Here is a 16,060-nt window from a genome sequence, read left to right as displayed (position 1 = left end):
GGGCGAAAAGCCGAAAACGCAGTTTGAGCCGTGCGGTTGACCCGATTTTCACAAAAACATTGCATGTGAACCACAGCACGCAGAAAGTTGAGAGTAGTCTCAAAATGACCCCCATCCACGACTCTCTGTGCACAAGAATTTTCAGAACGATAGCTTAAACCCCCCCCCAGTTATCCCCGATTCTTTCCCTCAATGCAATCCTATGGGCGAAAAGCCGAAACGCAGTTTGAGCCGCGCGGTTGACCTGATTTTCACAAAAATATAGCACGCGACCCAGACAACGCAGAGAGGTGAGAGTGGTCTCAAAATGACCCCCATCCACGACTCTCTGAGCACAAGAATTTCCAGAGCGATAGCTTCAAAAACAACGTAGTTATGCGCAATTATTTGCCGCAATGCAATCCTATGGCGAAATGTTTTCAAGATGGCGACCGGAGCGCTCCGCCTGAACTCGGAGCTCCGAAAAATGGTCGCTTCTCTTCGCCTTGCTTCTAGGGGGTCCACGGTCCGCTCCTACTCCGCCTCTGGGTAAGGCGGAGCATGCCAATCCGCTACTGCTTCTACGCTCCTAATCAGAGCGGAGCACATCCCTACCTTAAACTCTCTGGAACAACAACAACAACACTCGAACAAACAATTGTTTGTCTTCCTCCCAGCTTAAGTGTTTCAACGCTGGACATTCTGTCATACGTAACTGGATTGTGTTTTGGTCTGACAGTTTCTGTGATTTCAAATATACTGAGGAAGGCTACACGTACAACTTGTAAAAAGGTCTATATGTTATTTTAATACTACATGGCCAACCAATAAGAGTGACATAATCCTAAGAAAATAACACATGTTGAAAAAGATAAGTTAAGGAACAGCCTTTTAAATATTCATATTATCTAATAATAAAAACCGGTCTATTCATGAAATCTAATATGCTGTGACAAGTACGGCATAATGACTCCCAATCTGAATAACGTTAGGGATATTTTCCAAGAAAAGAATAGTTTTTTAAAAAGTTTTAAGAACGGTGTACCTATTATTTATGCCTATTGTTTAAATAATTCTAACAGTGCTATGCTATACATGTCTACCCAGAAGTAAGTTCCATTGAGTTCAATGAGGCTTAGTTCCAGATATGTGGGTGTAGAATTGAAGCCCCTTTCTTTGGGAACTAAAATTAAACTAGCTGAATTTAGTTTAACACGATGGAGTTGATAGGTTTGAGCTTAATTTTGAAACACTCAAGAGAATTCATATTTTAGGCTGCAAACTGAGTTATATAAGCCCTTTTATTTCCTTCCATAAGCCCTGTTAAGATATTATGATGTACATGTCAAAGGGGGGGGGGGGAATGAGAATTTCCATGCTATCCTGTTCCAATCACCATGTCTTTGTGTGAATGTCTGTACAGACCTTATATTCATTTAGTTTTCTCATGATTGGGCTAAAGTATAGCTCAGGGTCGATTCAGAATCAAATTACATGTTATATTACGTACGTAGCATTCAGTTGTCTACATGTTCCCGGTTCATTCAAGAGTCAGATTGGGACTACAGCACACAGGGAGGAGATTTCATCTTTCCTTCTCCTGCCATGATCCCCCCCACAAAATCAGCTACTTGAGCGGGAGCTAAATATACTAAAAAAATTTTTTTTAAAAAAATCTCCAGTTGATCCAAATTACGTCCCTGTGCTTACTTTTGAGTAAACTAAAAAAGTGCATGCCAGCTGCACACTCTATATTTCATGTAGGGATGTAAGGATTGTGTAAAATGTGTCACGTACCTTTTGTTCCATTGTCTGTTCATTGACAGAAGCAGATTTTTATTTTATTTTCCAAATTTGTGCAGACTTGCGAAAATGGGAAAATCCCCCCAAAATGGGAAAATCCCCCCTCCAAAATGCACTTTTAAAAAATATTTTAGGCTATGGGGGAAATGTACATTTTATGTCAGTTTTTATTTCACTTTCCCCCCTAAATTCCTAAATTATTACAGAATAATTCTAAATTATGAAATAATTACTAAATTTGCACAAAATTCCAGAAAGTTAGGTAAATGGTCAGCAAGTCTGTGGAATCTGGGAAAAGCTAGACCACTGCAGAATCCTTGGGTTGGATTAATAAAAGTCTGAATTCATTTGATTCCATTGTAAATATCTCCAACATCTGTAATTTAATGTAATATGTAGTTTGACCACAGTCTTTGTGAATTCTGATATGAACTGACCTGATTTGTACCTACTGCACTAATGTATGGATCAGAACTTAGCTGTCCACCAGCTTTCATATTTTCCAGTTGTCGTAAGGCAGTTCTCAGCCCAGAAATGTATCAAAACATGTATAGAAAGGGGTATTTTGAGAGAAAATAGGTTAGAAATGTGTAATTTGAGAGAAAATGTGTTTGAAATACATATTTACATACAAATCTTTGTGTCCATTTTAAAAAAAATACATATTGCAGATTAATGTGGAAATTGGATAGAATGGACTTATGGGTGAATGCATGATAAAGGGCTCATCTACACCAAGTAGGATATTTCCCTATGAAAGCGGTATGAAAGCAGTATATAAAAGGCAGGAGCCACACGACTGCTTTATAGCAGTATTGAAGTGCACTGCAGGATCTAGACTAATGCTTTATTAGTGGTACTGAAGTGAACTGACAACTGTTGGGGCCCAGGACACATCCACACCAAGCAGGATATAACATTATGAAAGTGATACGAAATCTGTATATGGTATGTGTCATGGGCCCCAACAGTTGTCAGTGCACTTTAATTCTGCTATAAAGCAGGAGTGTGGTACCTGCCTTTTAAGTACTGCTTTCATACTGCTTTCATAGTAGAATATCCTGCTTGGTGTAGATGAGCCCAAACAGAGATGAAGAAGAAATAGAGTTGGGTCACTCATCCTTATGTTCCACAGGTAGGCTCAGAATTTTGTCCTGTGTATGGTCTCATTCACAAAAAGGACAAGAAAAAAGATTGGGTAATATAGTTAAAAGATTCGGAAAACCAAAAATGTGGCATACGTCACTGTACTCATATCAAGCATATTGGCACTGTATACACAGAATCACAGCTTGCAAAATCTGACTTGAGGTTTCCCGTGTTCATGCTGTTTCTTTGTCCCTTATGATAAGTGAATTAAGTTTGATGACTTAATTATAATATATCTGCCTGCACACTATTAGTTTCAGTGTGTGTGTGTGTGTGTGTGTGTGTGTGTTTATTGTTGAAGATGTCTTTAAATTAGTTTGATTTTGTAAATTGTGTTTTTTTAAAATTCTAGAACAGTGATTCCCAAAATGGGTGGTACCACCCCCTTGGGGGCGGTGGGATTGCATAGGGGGGCGTTAAGAGGCAAGGGGGTGGCAGGGGGCGCTCGAGGTGTTCTTTTGCAAGAAGTGCTTCTCCAGAAGGTCTTAAAACCCAGGGACATTTTTATGGGAGAAGATAGTTTGGTCCCAAGCCATATAGGGGAAGAATCCACACATGTATTAATACCGTTTAAGAAGAGTCCTTTTAATGGTGAATTGAAATGTTTCAAGAGCACCAAAATGCTAATGAAGAGACATACCCTGCTTGGTCTGCCCTGCCATGCTGGATGCAAAACAGAGGTGTTCTCTCTCTTTTCCCTCCCTCCCTTGGCAAGCCTGTGGTGGGTGCTGCGGATTTTGAATAAATATTCAATTAATTGTTACTATTTTGAATTTTATTGTTATTATGTTCCTTAGTGGGTTGTTGAAAACCGCTATTCTGAATAATGATTTTTATAGTGTACAGTAGGGGGCACTGGGCATGAGTTTGTGGAACCAAGGGGGCGGTGACCTGAAAAAGTTTGGGAACCACTGGTCTAGAACATATACCACATCAGTGACACAATTTAGTCTACATATCTTTTAATCCTTGCCATAGTAGCTAGAGAGGAAAAAGAAAAAAGGAAATAGAAAAGAACAAAAAAAAGGGGGGGGTAGATTCAATTCTCATTTATTCTTAAAATGTATGTAATACTGATGCTGTGGCCAAGTAGAGAATAAGAAGAGCACTTCTATTTCATTCTTCAAGTGATTTGATTCTTCCCGTGTTTTACATCCCAAAGTGTTTTATGTGGCAGCATGTGGCTATCCAGCAGATTGCAGGCAAACTGTTGTTACATGAAATGTGTTTCATCATGTGGTAATATCCTGCTGCTGAAGAACTTTTGAAATATTAAATAATTCGTTTTATAAAAACCAATAAAAAACAACAACGTTGAAGCACTACTTCCCGATAGGAGGTTTTTCATGTTTAGATATCCCCAAATGTGTATCTTTTGTGTTGCATCTTGCCACCCCAAATTACTAACCTTTTCAGAATTAAAAAAAGAAATATATCAAAATGCAGTAGCAAAGATGCAAGATGGTGTTCTCCATTAAACTTAACACTGTTTAGGCTAGGAAGTCTGGAATTAGATGCTCTGGCACATTTCTGTTTCTCCGGTCCTATCTTTTGGTAGTAATTACCATGTGAATCAAGTCATAACACGGTACGTTTTTCACCACTGCCAGCACCAGGAGTGGAGAAACTCACTACCTGGTGGCTCCGATTCATGAAGCAACAATCTGACAAGATAAAGTTGAAAATTCACCACAGGAATGCTAATTCCCATGTCAAAAATACATCTAACCCTGACAGGTACTGTTAGCAGTTAAGGTGGTATCAGGTTCAAATTCAGTACACAGTAGCAGTGATCTTGAACACAAGGGAAGAACAGGTACTAAACCTATACTATAGTTTGAAATGCATAATGATGATGATGATGACGATGATGATGATGATGATTGCAGAGAAAGACAGAGACACAGAACCAGACAAACACAGAGGGAGAGGGAGAAACTAGCAGAGTATATGAAATTGCTTTCTTTCTATCTTTCTTTGCTGGGCTAGAGCAAAGAGGTGATGTTTTTTGCGGGGAGGGAAATACTTCAGAAAGTATAAAAGGAAAGAATACATATATATTATACAAATACATATACATATATATATATATATATATATATATATATATATATTATACATATATACATATTAATACATAAATTTTAAAATAGAGTGATACTAGACAAAAGAAGAGCACTAATCCAGCGTGTCCTGTGCTCTTCTTTGTAGTCCCAGCGCCGTGTTACGTTTCACCTCCCCGATGGCTCCCAGGAAAGCTGCAGTGACAGTGGTCTAGGAGATCATGAGCCTGTGGGTAGTGGAACCCTGATCTCACACCCTCTCCCTCTGGTTCAGCCGCAGGACGAATTCTACGATCAGGCCTCACCGGACAAGAGGACCGAAGCGGATGGCAACTCCGATCCCAACTCTGGTGAGTTGCCTTTGAAAGCCTCCCCCCTCCCCATCCCCACTGGAAATGGGTTTTGTGCTTTTGATTTGCTTTCTCTGTGGAGCTAGACCTTTCTCGTTTGTGCGCACAAGATGCATCCTTCACGTATTTGACAGGATATGAAGCGACATGAAATATCAGCTTTAACAACGAGGGCTGGCACTTCACAGGGAAGTATAGACTAGATGCAAAGCAAGCATTCTTTTGCTACTGCAGTAACACATTTATTAATCATTATTGTACTCAAATATCTTTGTTTTATGATGGGTGGTTATTAAAGGTGCATTCACGAGTGATGGGAAGTACTCATTTTTTTCCTCTTTCAGCTCATTCATATGGCTCATATGATATGTAATGTGGGAAACAGTCTCTTGTTTAGGCAAACTGTTGTTCTGACTAGAATGCAAGGCCATGTTCCTGTATTAGAAGTGTAGAAAATCTAAGTAACTAATGGACAACCACCTCAAAGGGATATCACCTACTGACACATCAGCATTGGCCTCAACGAGACAGAATTGTATACAGCCTGGAGTGCTGTACAAAATCCCAAAATGCTTCACGACGTGTGCAAGTGCTTCTCTGTGTTTTCCATGCCTTTCCAATTCCCCTTTATGACTTCAGCTTTCCTTCTTGTTGCACTATAGACTTGTTTGTAAACAACAACAACCCGCCTCAAAAAACCTGAGTTTTTGAAGTAGCACGTTAAGTAGCACAGGTGGGCCATTGGTATAAGTTGGCCACGGCTTCACATGAGGAATCTCCAGGGCTTTTTGATGTTTTGGATCCCAGAATTGGGAGTGTTGAGTTCAAATGTTCTGACAGGACCTTTACCTATAAAGAGGTGTGGTCTTTGCAATGGAGAAACATAGCATCCCGGATGCATGGCGGATGTATGGCAAATTGAACAAATCAAGTATTTTAAGGCTTCAGTCGTAGGGATTTATATTTGATGAATATGCTTCAGGACCATGCTGTTGAATTCTAAGCAATATCATGTATTTGATGGATTTGCAGTAGCCCTGCAGTACGTCCACTAAAAATCAAAATGCTCTAGCAAAACTATGAGATGTTCTCCAATAGGTTGCACAGTGTTTATGCCAGGATGGGTTGGACTAGATGTTATATCCTCCTGGTACATATCTACCTTCCCCAGCCCTATCTTTTGGTAGAACTTAGAACATGAGTCAACCCACCACACTGTGTTTCTCACTCCTGCCAGTATAGGGGGGTGGAGAAACTCATTACCTGTTGGTGAAGAGTAGATATTGAAGAGTCAAGAAAAGAGTCAACAGTGGAGAAAACTGGGTGCGTATTGCCTTGCCCATAGCGTGTTCTTTGATCAAATAAGCACATGGAATCCAAAAAGGGGACAGCAGCCTATTGCTGGCAAAAAATCCCAATAATAATAATAATAATAATAATAATAATAATAATAATAATAGCTTAAGAAAGAGAAGGGCACAGGTTTTGCAGCTAAAATTAGATTACTTCCATTTCAGGTCCTTCATATTGGTGGAGGAAAGGGTGATACACTGGGAGGAGGTGGGATTTGCAAGGATATGCATTGCCAAATTGATGGTGCTACATACATAAAAAATAGTAATAGTAATAATGCCTATATTCATGGCAAATTTACTGTCTAGTCCACCTCTGAATGAATCCATGTTTGGATGAAGGTGCAGTCTAGGAATTGAAAAAAGAAGTATTAGAATAATAATCTCTTGAAATGAAGATAATAATTTTAAAATGGTTGTAACCCCAGTTAAATGAAAAGACTTAAATTCCTAGGATGTCATTTAGACATAAAAATGTATTGTCTCTGGAGAAGACCTTCTTTTCTCTTTAAGTCCTTTATGTGGAATTATCCAGAATTTGTTTTTTATTTATTGGCGATGAAGAAGACTAAAGTATCTAAAAGGCCACCTTGCAGTGGTGTTACCTGTATATACTTTAGCATTGTACTTGATGACACAGAACTGATTATTTCCTTGAAAATGTGAGAAATCCAGAAAGATAAATATCTTTCTCAGCAATGGATTGCCTCTATTACTGCAGTTATTTTGTGAAGGTACTAAATGCGAGTGCTTCTGCACTACAGAGAAGATACCAAATGTGCCATGTAAAATGAATTAGAACATGTAATATTAATCGCAAGTGATGGGTTCTTTGCTAATATAGACTCTGCTAAAAGACTAACCTGAATGGACAGATGCTTTTGAATCTCACAAGAATGCATATAGGTTACAGAATGGGAGCTTCTCCATGCTAGCTGTGCTACCTTACCACACACTCAAAACTCCAAGATGCACTACCAGAAAAGGGAAAGGGTACTATTATTTTTGGATTTGGGGAGGTCTTTTCAACCATGTTGATCCTGTACTGTAGTCCTACTCTGCCATGCTGCAGACATCCTGGAGATTAGGGTGGGGCCTGCTTGCATGCATTTCAGGGACCAGATATATTGAATCAATGTATCCAAGATACCTCAATACTCACTTTGCCACCCTGCCCTTAATGGAAGGTGAAATATCAATGAAAATATACTCAATCTTGGTGCAAATGTATATGCAAAGGTGTAGAGAGGGGAAAGCAGGTGAGATGAAACACATATAAAATTCAGCTGATTTTTTTAATGTTGTGTATATCTTTTTGAGATTTCAAATCACTGATTAAATGGAAGTTAATGTGCTCTTGAAGCAGTACTTCCAAAGGAAGCAGGTGACAATTTTATGGATATTCAAAAGGGTCAGGCTTTCTTAGGCGATAGCTAGACCTAAGGTTTATCCCTGGATTGTCCAGGGATCAAACCTGTTCATCTAGGTGACACACACGGGATCCAGTGCTCAGGCAGGGGCGAACCCTGGAGGATCCCAGGATAAACCTTAGGTCTAGCTATGGCCTGAGTTACTGAAATGGGTGCAGTTATTCCTGTGTAAGCAGCCACCCCCAGTAAAAAAAAAATCTTTATATAGTCATGAACTCAGTTGTATGGGGAAAATAAGCTTGTTGTTGTGAATTGTACAGTACAATGTAATCAGCTTACTTCAAAAGACAAGTAATCTCCTTGTACTGTTAAAATTTAAATTTAAATTGTAGGAGCCTAGGTTGCATTTAACGATGTCATTGCTTGCAGAAACCCTATTTTCATCCTTGTGCAAGTATCCAACCTAATCCTTTTCATTGCTTTCACAATTCATTATCATTTTATTATGGTGGGTGTTGATTGTGCTAGTTGCCCCAGGAATGCTCGTGCAACTACTAGCTTACTTTGGAAACAGCCCTTAAAGTTTAGCATATGAGGTCCCTGTATCTGATGAAGTAGGTTCTGACTCAGAAAAATGTGTGTCTTTACTGTAGCCCGATTCTATGTTGTTGTTTGCTACTCCTCTGAACTAGGATCCATGGGCCAAAGACCCCCCTCCACACACACACATTTGCTTATGTTATTCTGTAAAATGCCAGATACACTGGTCCTGTAATGACAACAATGTGGTTTAATTTGATCTTCTGTCCATGGCATCATATTTCGAACACAGAGACTTTAGGCATGGGAAAATACCAAACTTCCATCTCTCTGTTTATGTGTGTCTGCATTTTCATCCTTTTTTATTCAGTTTTGTTTGTTATATGCAATTTCTATTCAATTTCTCCTTCTTACAAGCAAGTACTCTGCACATTTTGTGCTGCAAATGCTTCAGGGTTTTCTGTGTGCGTGTATGTGTTTTAAATTGGTATGAAAAACATGTTTTCATTTCAGAAGCAGATATATATATATATATATATATATATATATATATATATAGTTTCACTTATATTATTGGAGCTTTGCAAACATTAAATGCACAGTCAAACTAGCCCTGCTGCCTGTTTTTTAAAAGCCAGTTCTGATGCAACTTCACTTTCATGTATTGTGTTGGTGATGTTCTTCCTGATTTGAGTGTTCTGCCCCATGGCGAGAACAATTTGGACAGTTGTTTCCAGGTTCATGAGAGTCATTGCTTTATTGTTGTATCCCATCTTGTAGCTACCGCTTCCTGATATTTGTGTTTTGCTGCTGAAATTATGTTTAGTATTCAGGTTTCAAAAGCCTACTGTGATCTAGAATGAGTTAAATGTTCTCCAAGCTTAATGAACCAGCGCACCAGAGATGCATTGTTATATTTTTCCAAGTGTTTCCAGTCTACAAAGAGACAGGAGAGTTATACAATTACCCTAGCCTAATGAAAAGGCATGCACAGTGAGAGAAAATTCATCCAGCTAATCTTAAAGCCAGCAATCATTCATGCTGAGAGAGAGAGAGAGACTGAGAGAGATTTTCAACATTAGCTTTATTATTCACACTCTGCTATCCTGTTTATTAAGATACAGTTCATACTTACCTTTGTTTTCTGGAGTAATTACATATCACACTACTCCTGCAATAACATCCATGGTAACTATTTAGTTTCTGCTTTGACCATAAATTGTACGTAATCCTAATGTTATTAATGTGCATGTGATCATGACGAGAGTATAATTTATGACATGCTCCACTCCCTTTCACCCATGCGTAGCATCACGTGTGCTGGGTGCTCCAAACAGAGACCTGGAGGTAATCTACATGACAATGGAATCAGAAGCGCTTCCTGTTTGTATATGGATTTTCATGAAATCGCTTTGGTCCATCAGTGGAAGATAAAGCAAGGGAGGCAGAGTACACAAGACTTGAAACTTTGGGGTTGGGTGTCCGGAGTCAGGGAGGAGAGCAGAACATCATCAAGTCCGGAAATGCGGCTCAGCAAATGGAATTGGGTTTCCTGTCCCTGTCCAAGGTCCCCTTCCGCTGCTGTGATGCATAGATGCTCACTATGAAAGCAACCATTTTGCAATTCTGGAGGCTTTATGAATGAAAAATGCAGGCTAGATGCTCAGCCTGGGAAAAGCTATAACTTTGCAATTGTGGAGGTTAGAACTAGTGCTGTAGCACTTTTATGAATGGGAAATGGGGCTAGTTACTCTAAATGGGTAAAGCTTCAAATGTGCGATTGTGAAGGCTAGGAGTAGCGCTGTAGCACTTTTATGGATGGGAAATGGGGGCTAGTTAATCTGACTGGTGAGAGTAGTGCTAATGCAGGTGTGAATGGAGGAAGAGTGAATGGAGGAAGAGTGAATGGAGTGAATGGAGGAAGGGGCAGCCCCACCCCCTTGACCACATCATTGCCAGGTCACAGACAGGTCACAGAGGCACGTCCAGGATATAATGTGGAGGGACGGAGCACACTACAGTGGAACTGTCTAGGAGCTGCTTTAAATAAAAAAAAAAAGATGGAGTAAAAGAACTTTCAGAAAATGTGCCTTTTTAAGTCGGAAGCTGCTGGTTGGTGGTGGATGGCTATGGAGTCATGCGTCACAAAGGATCTCAAACTCCTCTCCCTTTGCACCAAATCACCGAAGGAAATTACCCCCTGTATACATTATGGTCTAATCTGTGAGATATCCCCCTCCCTTTTTTTAAGGGAGCAAAGATCACACAAATCAGTCAATCACACATACTGGCCTCCTCCCTTGGCTTTAGATGTGTTGTTGTGTAGTTGAGGACAGTGGCTTGATCTACTCTTTCATTAATGCAAATTCCCGGTGTGCGTATGAACCAAGCCACTGTTCTTGTTACCAGTTTGTGTTGGTTTCTTCTAGCAATGTATGAGACATTTGTTTCAGTTCGTTTTCGTTAATTTACCCAATCCATACCTCCCAGTACTGACCATGGATCCAAACATAATGTGCCATTGAAATCCATACGTATCTGTCTGAGCTTATAATGAGATTCGCACTTTGAAAAACCAAATGCATTAAAAATGCATACCTTTAAAAACTGTGCTTGGTAAAATGTGTACATTTCAAAAATGCTGACAAACGCACTTTAATCAGTGGGAGAAAATACGGACATGTAAAATTGGGCACTCTTAATGCATACATTTGGCGAATGTGCGTAAACATACATATTCGTTTTTGTGCAAAAACGGGAATAGCAAAGCTGGCAAACTGATCTGGACACAAGTTGGAACAAGCTTTGAAGTAGAAGCTGGAGAACCTTGAGGAGTTCAAGGTTTGCTGATTTGCTCATCCCTAGGGGCTTCCTCTCTGTACTTCAGTATGAGAATGGCTATGTTTTGCTCCAGCAGTGGCTCGATCCTTCCCTTGCCTTTCCCTGCACTCCCAAGAAAGAGCAGTAGCCCAGACAACTCAAAGGAATGGAAACTAGCTTGTTGGCAATGGGAAGGAGTTAGCTTTTGTTATCGTTGCTGTCTGGTTTTTGCTTGCTTGTTTGCAGACTGTTATTCCCCTAATAAATATCAGAAGATTTAAATAAGCAAACAACTAATGTTCTAATGATGACAACACTATTTCCACTTCCAATGAGTTTGCAGCTGGTTGGGCTTGCTTTGAGGTACCTCTATGGTTATGGGTTGGACGCCTCTATGCATCACAAGCAATGGTCCTTCCCCAAAGCACACCGATGGAGGAAATCAGTTCAACCTTGACACAAAGCAGCCTTGGATTTTGTAATGCAGAAATGTAAAAACAACAACACACATTTGAGATTAAGTTGGAAATGGGATGGAACAGACTTAAGTGCGAACACGAACAAAAGTGCCATGGACCCAAAACAGCCTGGTCCATAGCAATAGTGAATATCAGTGAAATCAGCACCATTAATGAATGAGTATAGCAATATGCGTGGCAACGTTTCACAATAAGATATTCTTATTGTGTAATTGGGCACTTTCTCACTGCAGGGACAGGGGAAAAACAGTAGTCAGCATGGTGTCTCTTTCCCATCCATTATTTACATAAACTTCTGGTTTAAAATCCTGTAGAGCATGGCCAACCAAGCTAATTAAAATCAGACTAGATACTACTTTGAGTAATATAGTTGTTGGTATTATTATTATTATTATTATTTAGAGTGGTGATCATATTCAGTTTCAGTTTAGTATGCTTTTTATGTGTGCAGCTGATTGCTTATGATCAGAGGGGTGTTTCCCTTCCCCCCTGAATAGACTTCTTCTTCATTTCTTTTGTTTCACAATATTGTATAACGGTGTCTTCCACCCATTCATCTACTAGTTTTAGTCCCATGTCTTTTCCGGTCCTAGCTTCCTTACAGACTTGAAGGTAGAACACCCTAACTGCCAGCAACCTGATTTTTGATAGCACTGAGTCCTTGTTGAATAATGTGGAAAATAATCTTCCTCTTATGGGTGGGCAACCGACTTGCATGAGGTTGCTAGAACACGTACCGTTAGACCCTGCTGCTTCCACACTCACATTGTTTCTAGATTCAGTCAGGGGTGGGTGACAATTTCATTGGGTTTGTATTTTAATGCGATCTTACCCAATTTTCACTGTCTGAACTTATGCGTGAGCCTTAATGCTGTGAGATGGCAATTTCCACATTTTCCTGAATATTATGATGCAGTTCAAAAAACTGAAACAGGATGCCATAGTGGTTAGAGTGTTTGACTGGGATTTAGGAGATCTGGGTTCTAGTCCCACTCAGCCATGAAGCTCACTGGGTGACTTTGATCCAGTTACTGACTCTCAACCTAACCTACCTCACAGGGCTGTTGTGAGGATAAAATGAAGAGGAGGAGGAGGAGGAGGAGGAGGAGGAGGAAGAAGAGGACTTTGTTTCTTGGCAAGAGGAAATAGGCAGGATATAATGGTAGTAATAAAGAAGAAAATATAGTTCCCTTTTTAAATAAATAAATAAATAAATAAATGGTGTACTAAAATTAGTATAATATGAGGAAATGTACACAAAAATGTGCACAATAAGGAAAAGTGTGCACAAAACTGCATTAGGAAAAGTGGTTGCAAAGAAATGTGAATATTTAGAAAAGTGCTTATAAAAATACAAACATTTAGGGGACAATCCAAGGGTCCCTAGATAGCGTTTGAGGGTCCAAAGGATATTTCAGATTCCCAGCTCCAAGGTCAGAGACAATGATCTATTCTGGAACTGTGAATCAGAGCTCTTTCCCCCCTCCCCCTTGCAGCCAGGACAGAAAGAACCATGCTGACTGCCTCTCCAAGGTCAGTAGTGCAACCTTAGAAAAGGAGAGGGGGAAGGGGAGGGGACTGGACAGGCCAGGATATAAGTTGTCCTGGGGTGTCTCCAGCCTCCTTTCCTCTCCCTCCAAAATGAGTTTGCTAGATGGGCAAAAAACCCATCTAGCAAAAATGCAAGGTGGGAGGTCAGGGATGTGAAGATCTCTTCACTGTTCCTCCTGCCTTGCTTAGGATATTTGTAAGCCTCTGGGTTCAGCAGCTTATGAGCATCAAAGGTGCAACCCATAGGACTGTTCCCTTAGATAAATGTGCATACAAATACATATGAATTTCCCTGTGGACAAAACAAACAAACTGATGACATACAGGATGGATTAAACCTAATGCAGGAAAAATGAGAAATTGACAGATTCAGTTTAGTGCTAGGCAGGAATTACAAAATTGAAAGTGTAGTGGGGGTTGTGATGCATAATCTTGCATCACAAGATTATGCATCACTCTCTCCTCTACCCCAACCTCCCTGTATTGACTAGGAAGGCCTGCAGAGAGACTGGTTTGGATCCAGTGGTACCCTTTTACTGTTCACATATCTGAAGAAAGCCTTTTTATTGCTTTTAGCATCCCTCACTAGTCTCAGCTCATTCTCAGCTTTAGCCTTCTTGATGCCATTTTGACACTTATTTGCCACCTGTCTGCACTCTTCTTTTGTAGCCTGGCCTTCCTTCCACTTCCTATATGTATATTTTGTTTGTATGTTTTCAGGTCATCTCTAAGCTTTTTTGTGGAGCCACATTGGTTTCTTCTGTTGTCTTCCACCTTTTTTCCTTGTTGGAATTGTTTGTAATTGTGCCTTTACAATTTCCTTTTTAAAAAAACTTACACCCATCTTGGACTCCTTTTCTTGTTAGGGCACTTGCCATGGGACCTTACTTATCATAGTTCTGAGTTTATTAAAATCAGCTTTCCTAAAATCCAGAGTACGTGTATGGCTACACTCAGCTTTTGCTTCCTTTAAAATCAAGAATTCAAGTATGACGTGTGGTCACTTTCCCCCAGAGTTCCCGTAATTGCCACTTTATACACTAAGTCATCCCTATTGGTCAGTATCAAGTCAGGGATAGCTGATCCTCTAGTTCCTTCCTTCACTTTCTGTAGGAGAAAGCTATCAGCCATACAAGTCAGGAATTTCTTGGAAAGGGCACTTTTGGCAGAATTTGTCTCCCAACAAGTATCAGGGTAGCTGAAGTCCCCCATCACTACTATATCACACTTCGTTGAAACACTGGCAATTTGTTTCTCAAAAGTTTCATCCTGGTCTTCTCCTTGATTGGGTGGCTGTTAGTAGACTCCGACTATCATGCTCCTTTTATTCCTTTTACTTTAATCCACAGAATGAATTACAGAATTCTGCATAATTGACTTGCTTTAATGGATTGATTTAGCAATATACCTTATAGGTATTTCAGGCCTAATCTGTATTGGGCTACAGTTGGAGGGGGGAGGGTTAAATCCTCCTCTCCTTGCTAGGATCACATTCCAAATAAGAGGCCCTGCATTTACTCTAGAGTAAAAAAAAGGGGGAGAGGGAAATAGCTGTTAGTTATGGGTTGGATCCAGATTTATGCATGTGCAATCAGGCTAGCCTAAATGGACTTCTCCACCCCACTTTACTATAACTGTCCCATCAGCTCCCTGGAAATGCTACAAAGGGGGATCTTGTTTAAGGGTGTTAGCTGTGGTGCAGAGGGAGATCCCTGAAAACTGAGCTACTATGAGTTGAGCTCTTCCATCCTCAAAAGGCAGATCCTGGACCCAACCTTGCAACAGTTTTATTAAAGTCAAAGTTCTTGAGTTTAGCTAACTTGTGGATCAGATTGCAGAAATATTATTCCTGATTGTATTTGCTGTTAAGATCTTAATGGGGAAAATGTTCACAGAAGTTTGACTAATGTCGCACATTACCTTTCACTATCTCAAATTTGCATGTTCAAAATTGCATAAAATATTAACTGCCTTCGCAAATAGCACGGCTTTCCATGATTAATTGCTCACTGACAACAAGACTTTATTGCATCTGTTCTACAATTTGTGGCTTCATATTGTGTTTATGATCTAATGTGCAGAAGATGGAATTATTTTGTTTTACTGCCAAAGGATTTTAGAATTATATACAATTTATTTTATCAGGGATGTTCCTTATATTTTTGAATAATAAGAAAACCTGCCAATGGAATGGTGTTTGGTTTGTATTGTTTTCATATTTACTTCATTAAATTTTAAGGAAAACATTATATATTTCTGAATACAAAATTAGTCCTTTTGCTGGATAACAGTAATAAGAATATGTTTAGAGTCATGGATATGTATACCAGTATCTCAATTTTGTTCCCAGATTAAATAGTGACAGTGGGTTGCTTGGGATAAACTTCTCCATAGGTGGAAACTATGTTTGGTGGGAAAAATGAGATTGGACCTCCTGACCTTACTCACTGGCTACAATTGTTCCATCTTGGGTCTACCCAAGGAATATGTGTGGCTGTAAAGTTTGCAGTTGTCTGACACAAATAACATTCAAATTTGTGTAGGGTTGAATTTCATGATTGATTCCCTTCTCCCACATTTGAATTTTCTTAAAACTCAAGTTTA

At 39.7% G+C, this 16,060-nt stretch overlaps 1 protein-coding gene across 3 annotated transcripts in view; it reads left to right on the top strand.

Annotated features, from left to right (window-relative positions):
- Positions 1-16,060, top strand: part of PCDH9 (protocadherin 9) — a 962,265-nt gene that overhangs the window by 642,256 nt on the left and 303,949 nt on the right. For 2 of the 3 annotated variants that reach the window (XM_063125991.1, XM_063125990.1), the window contains one exon: positions 5,143-5,344. In XM_063125991.1, coding sequence (XP_062982061.1) covers positions 5,143-5,344 — 202 coding nt within the window. The remainder of the gene's footprint in view (positions 1-5,142; positions 5,345-16,060) is intronic. The other variant, XM_063125992.1, reaches the window with a different exon arrangement.

Source organism: Elgaria multicarinata, chromosome 5, assembly GCF_023053635.1.
Source record: "Elgaria multicarinata webbii isolate HBS135686 ecotype San Diego chromosome 5, rElgMul1.1.pri, whole genome shotgun sequence".
Lineage (NCBI taxonomy): Eukaryota > Metazoa > Chordata > Lepidosauria > Squamata > Anguidae > Elgaria > Elgaria multicarinata.
The sequence above is the reverse complement of the archived record's forward strand: the minus strand, read 5'-3'. Positions and strand labels throughout refer to the sequence as shown.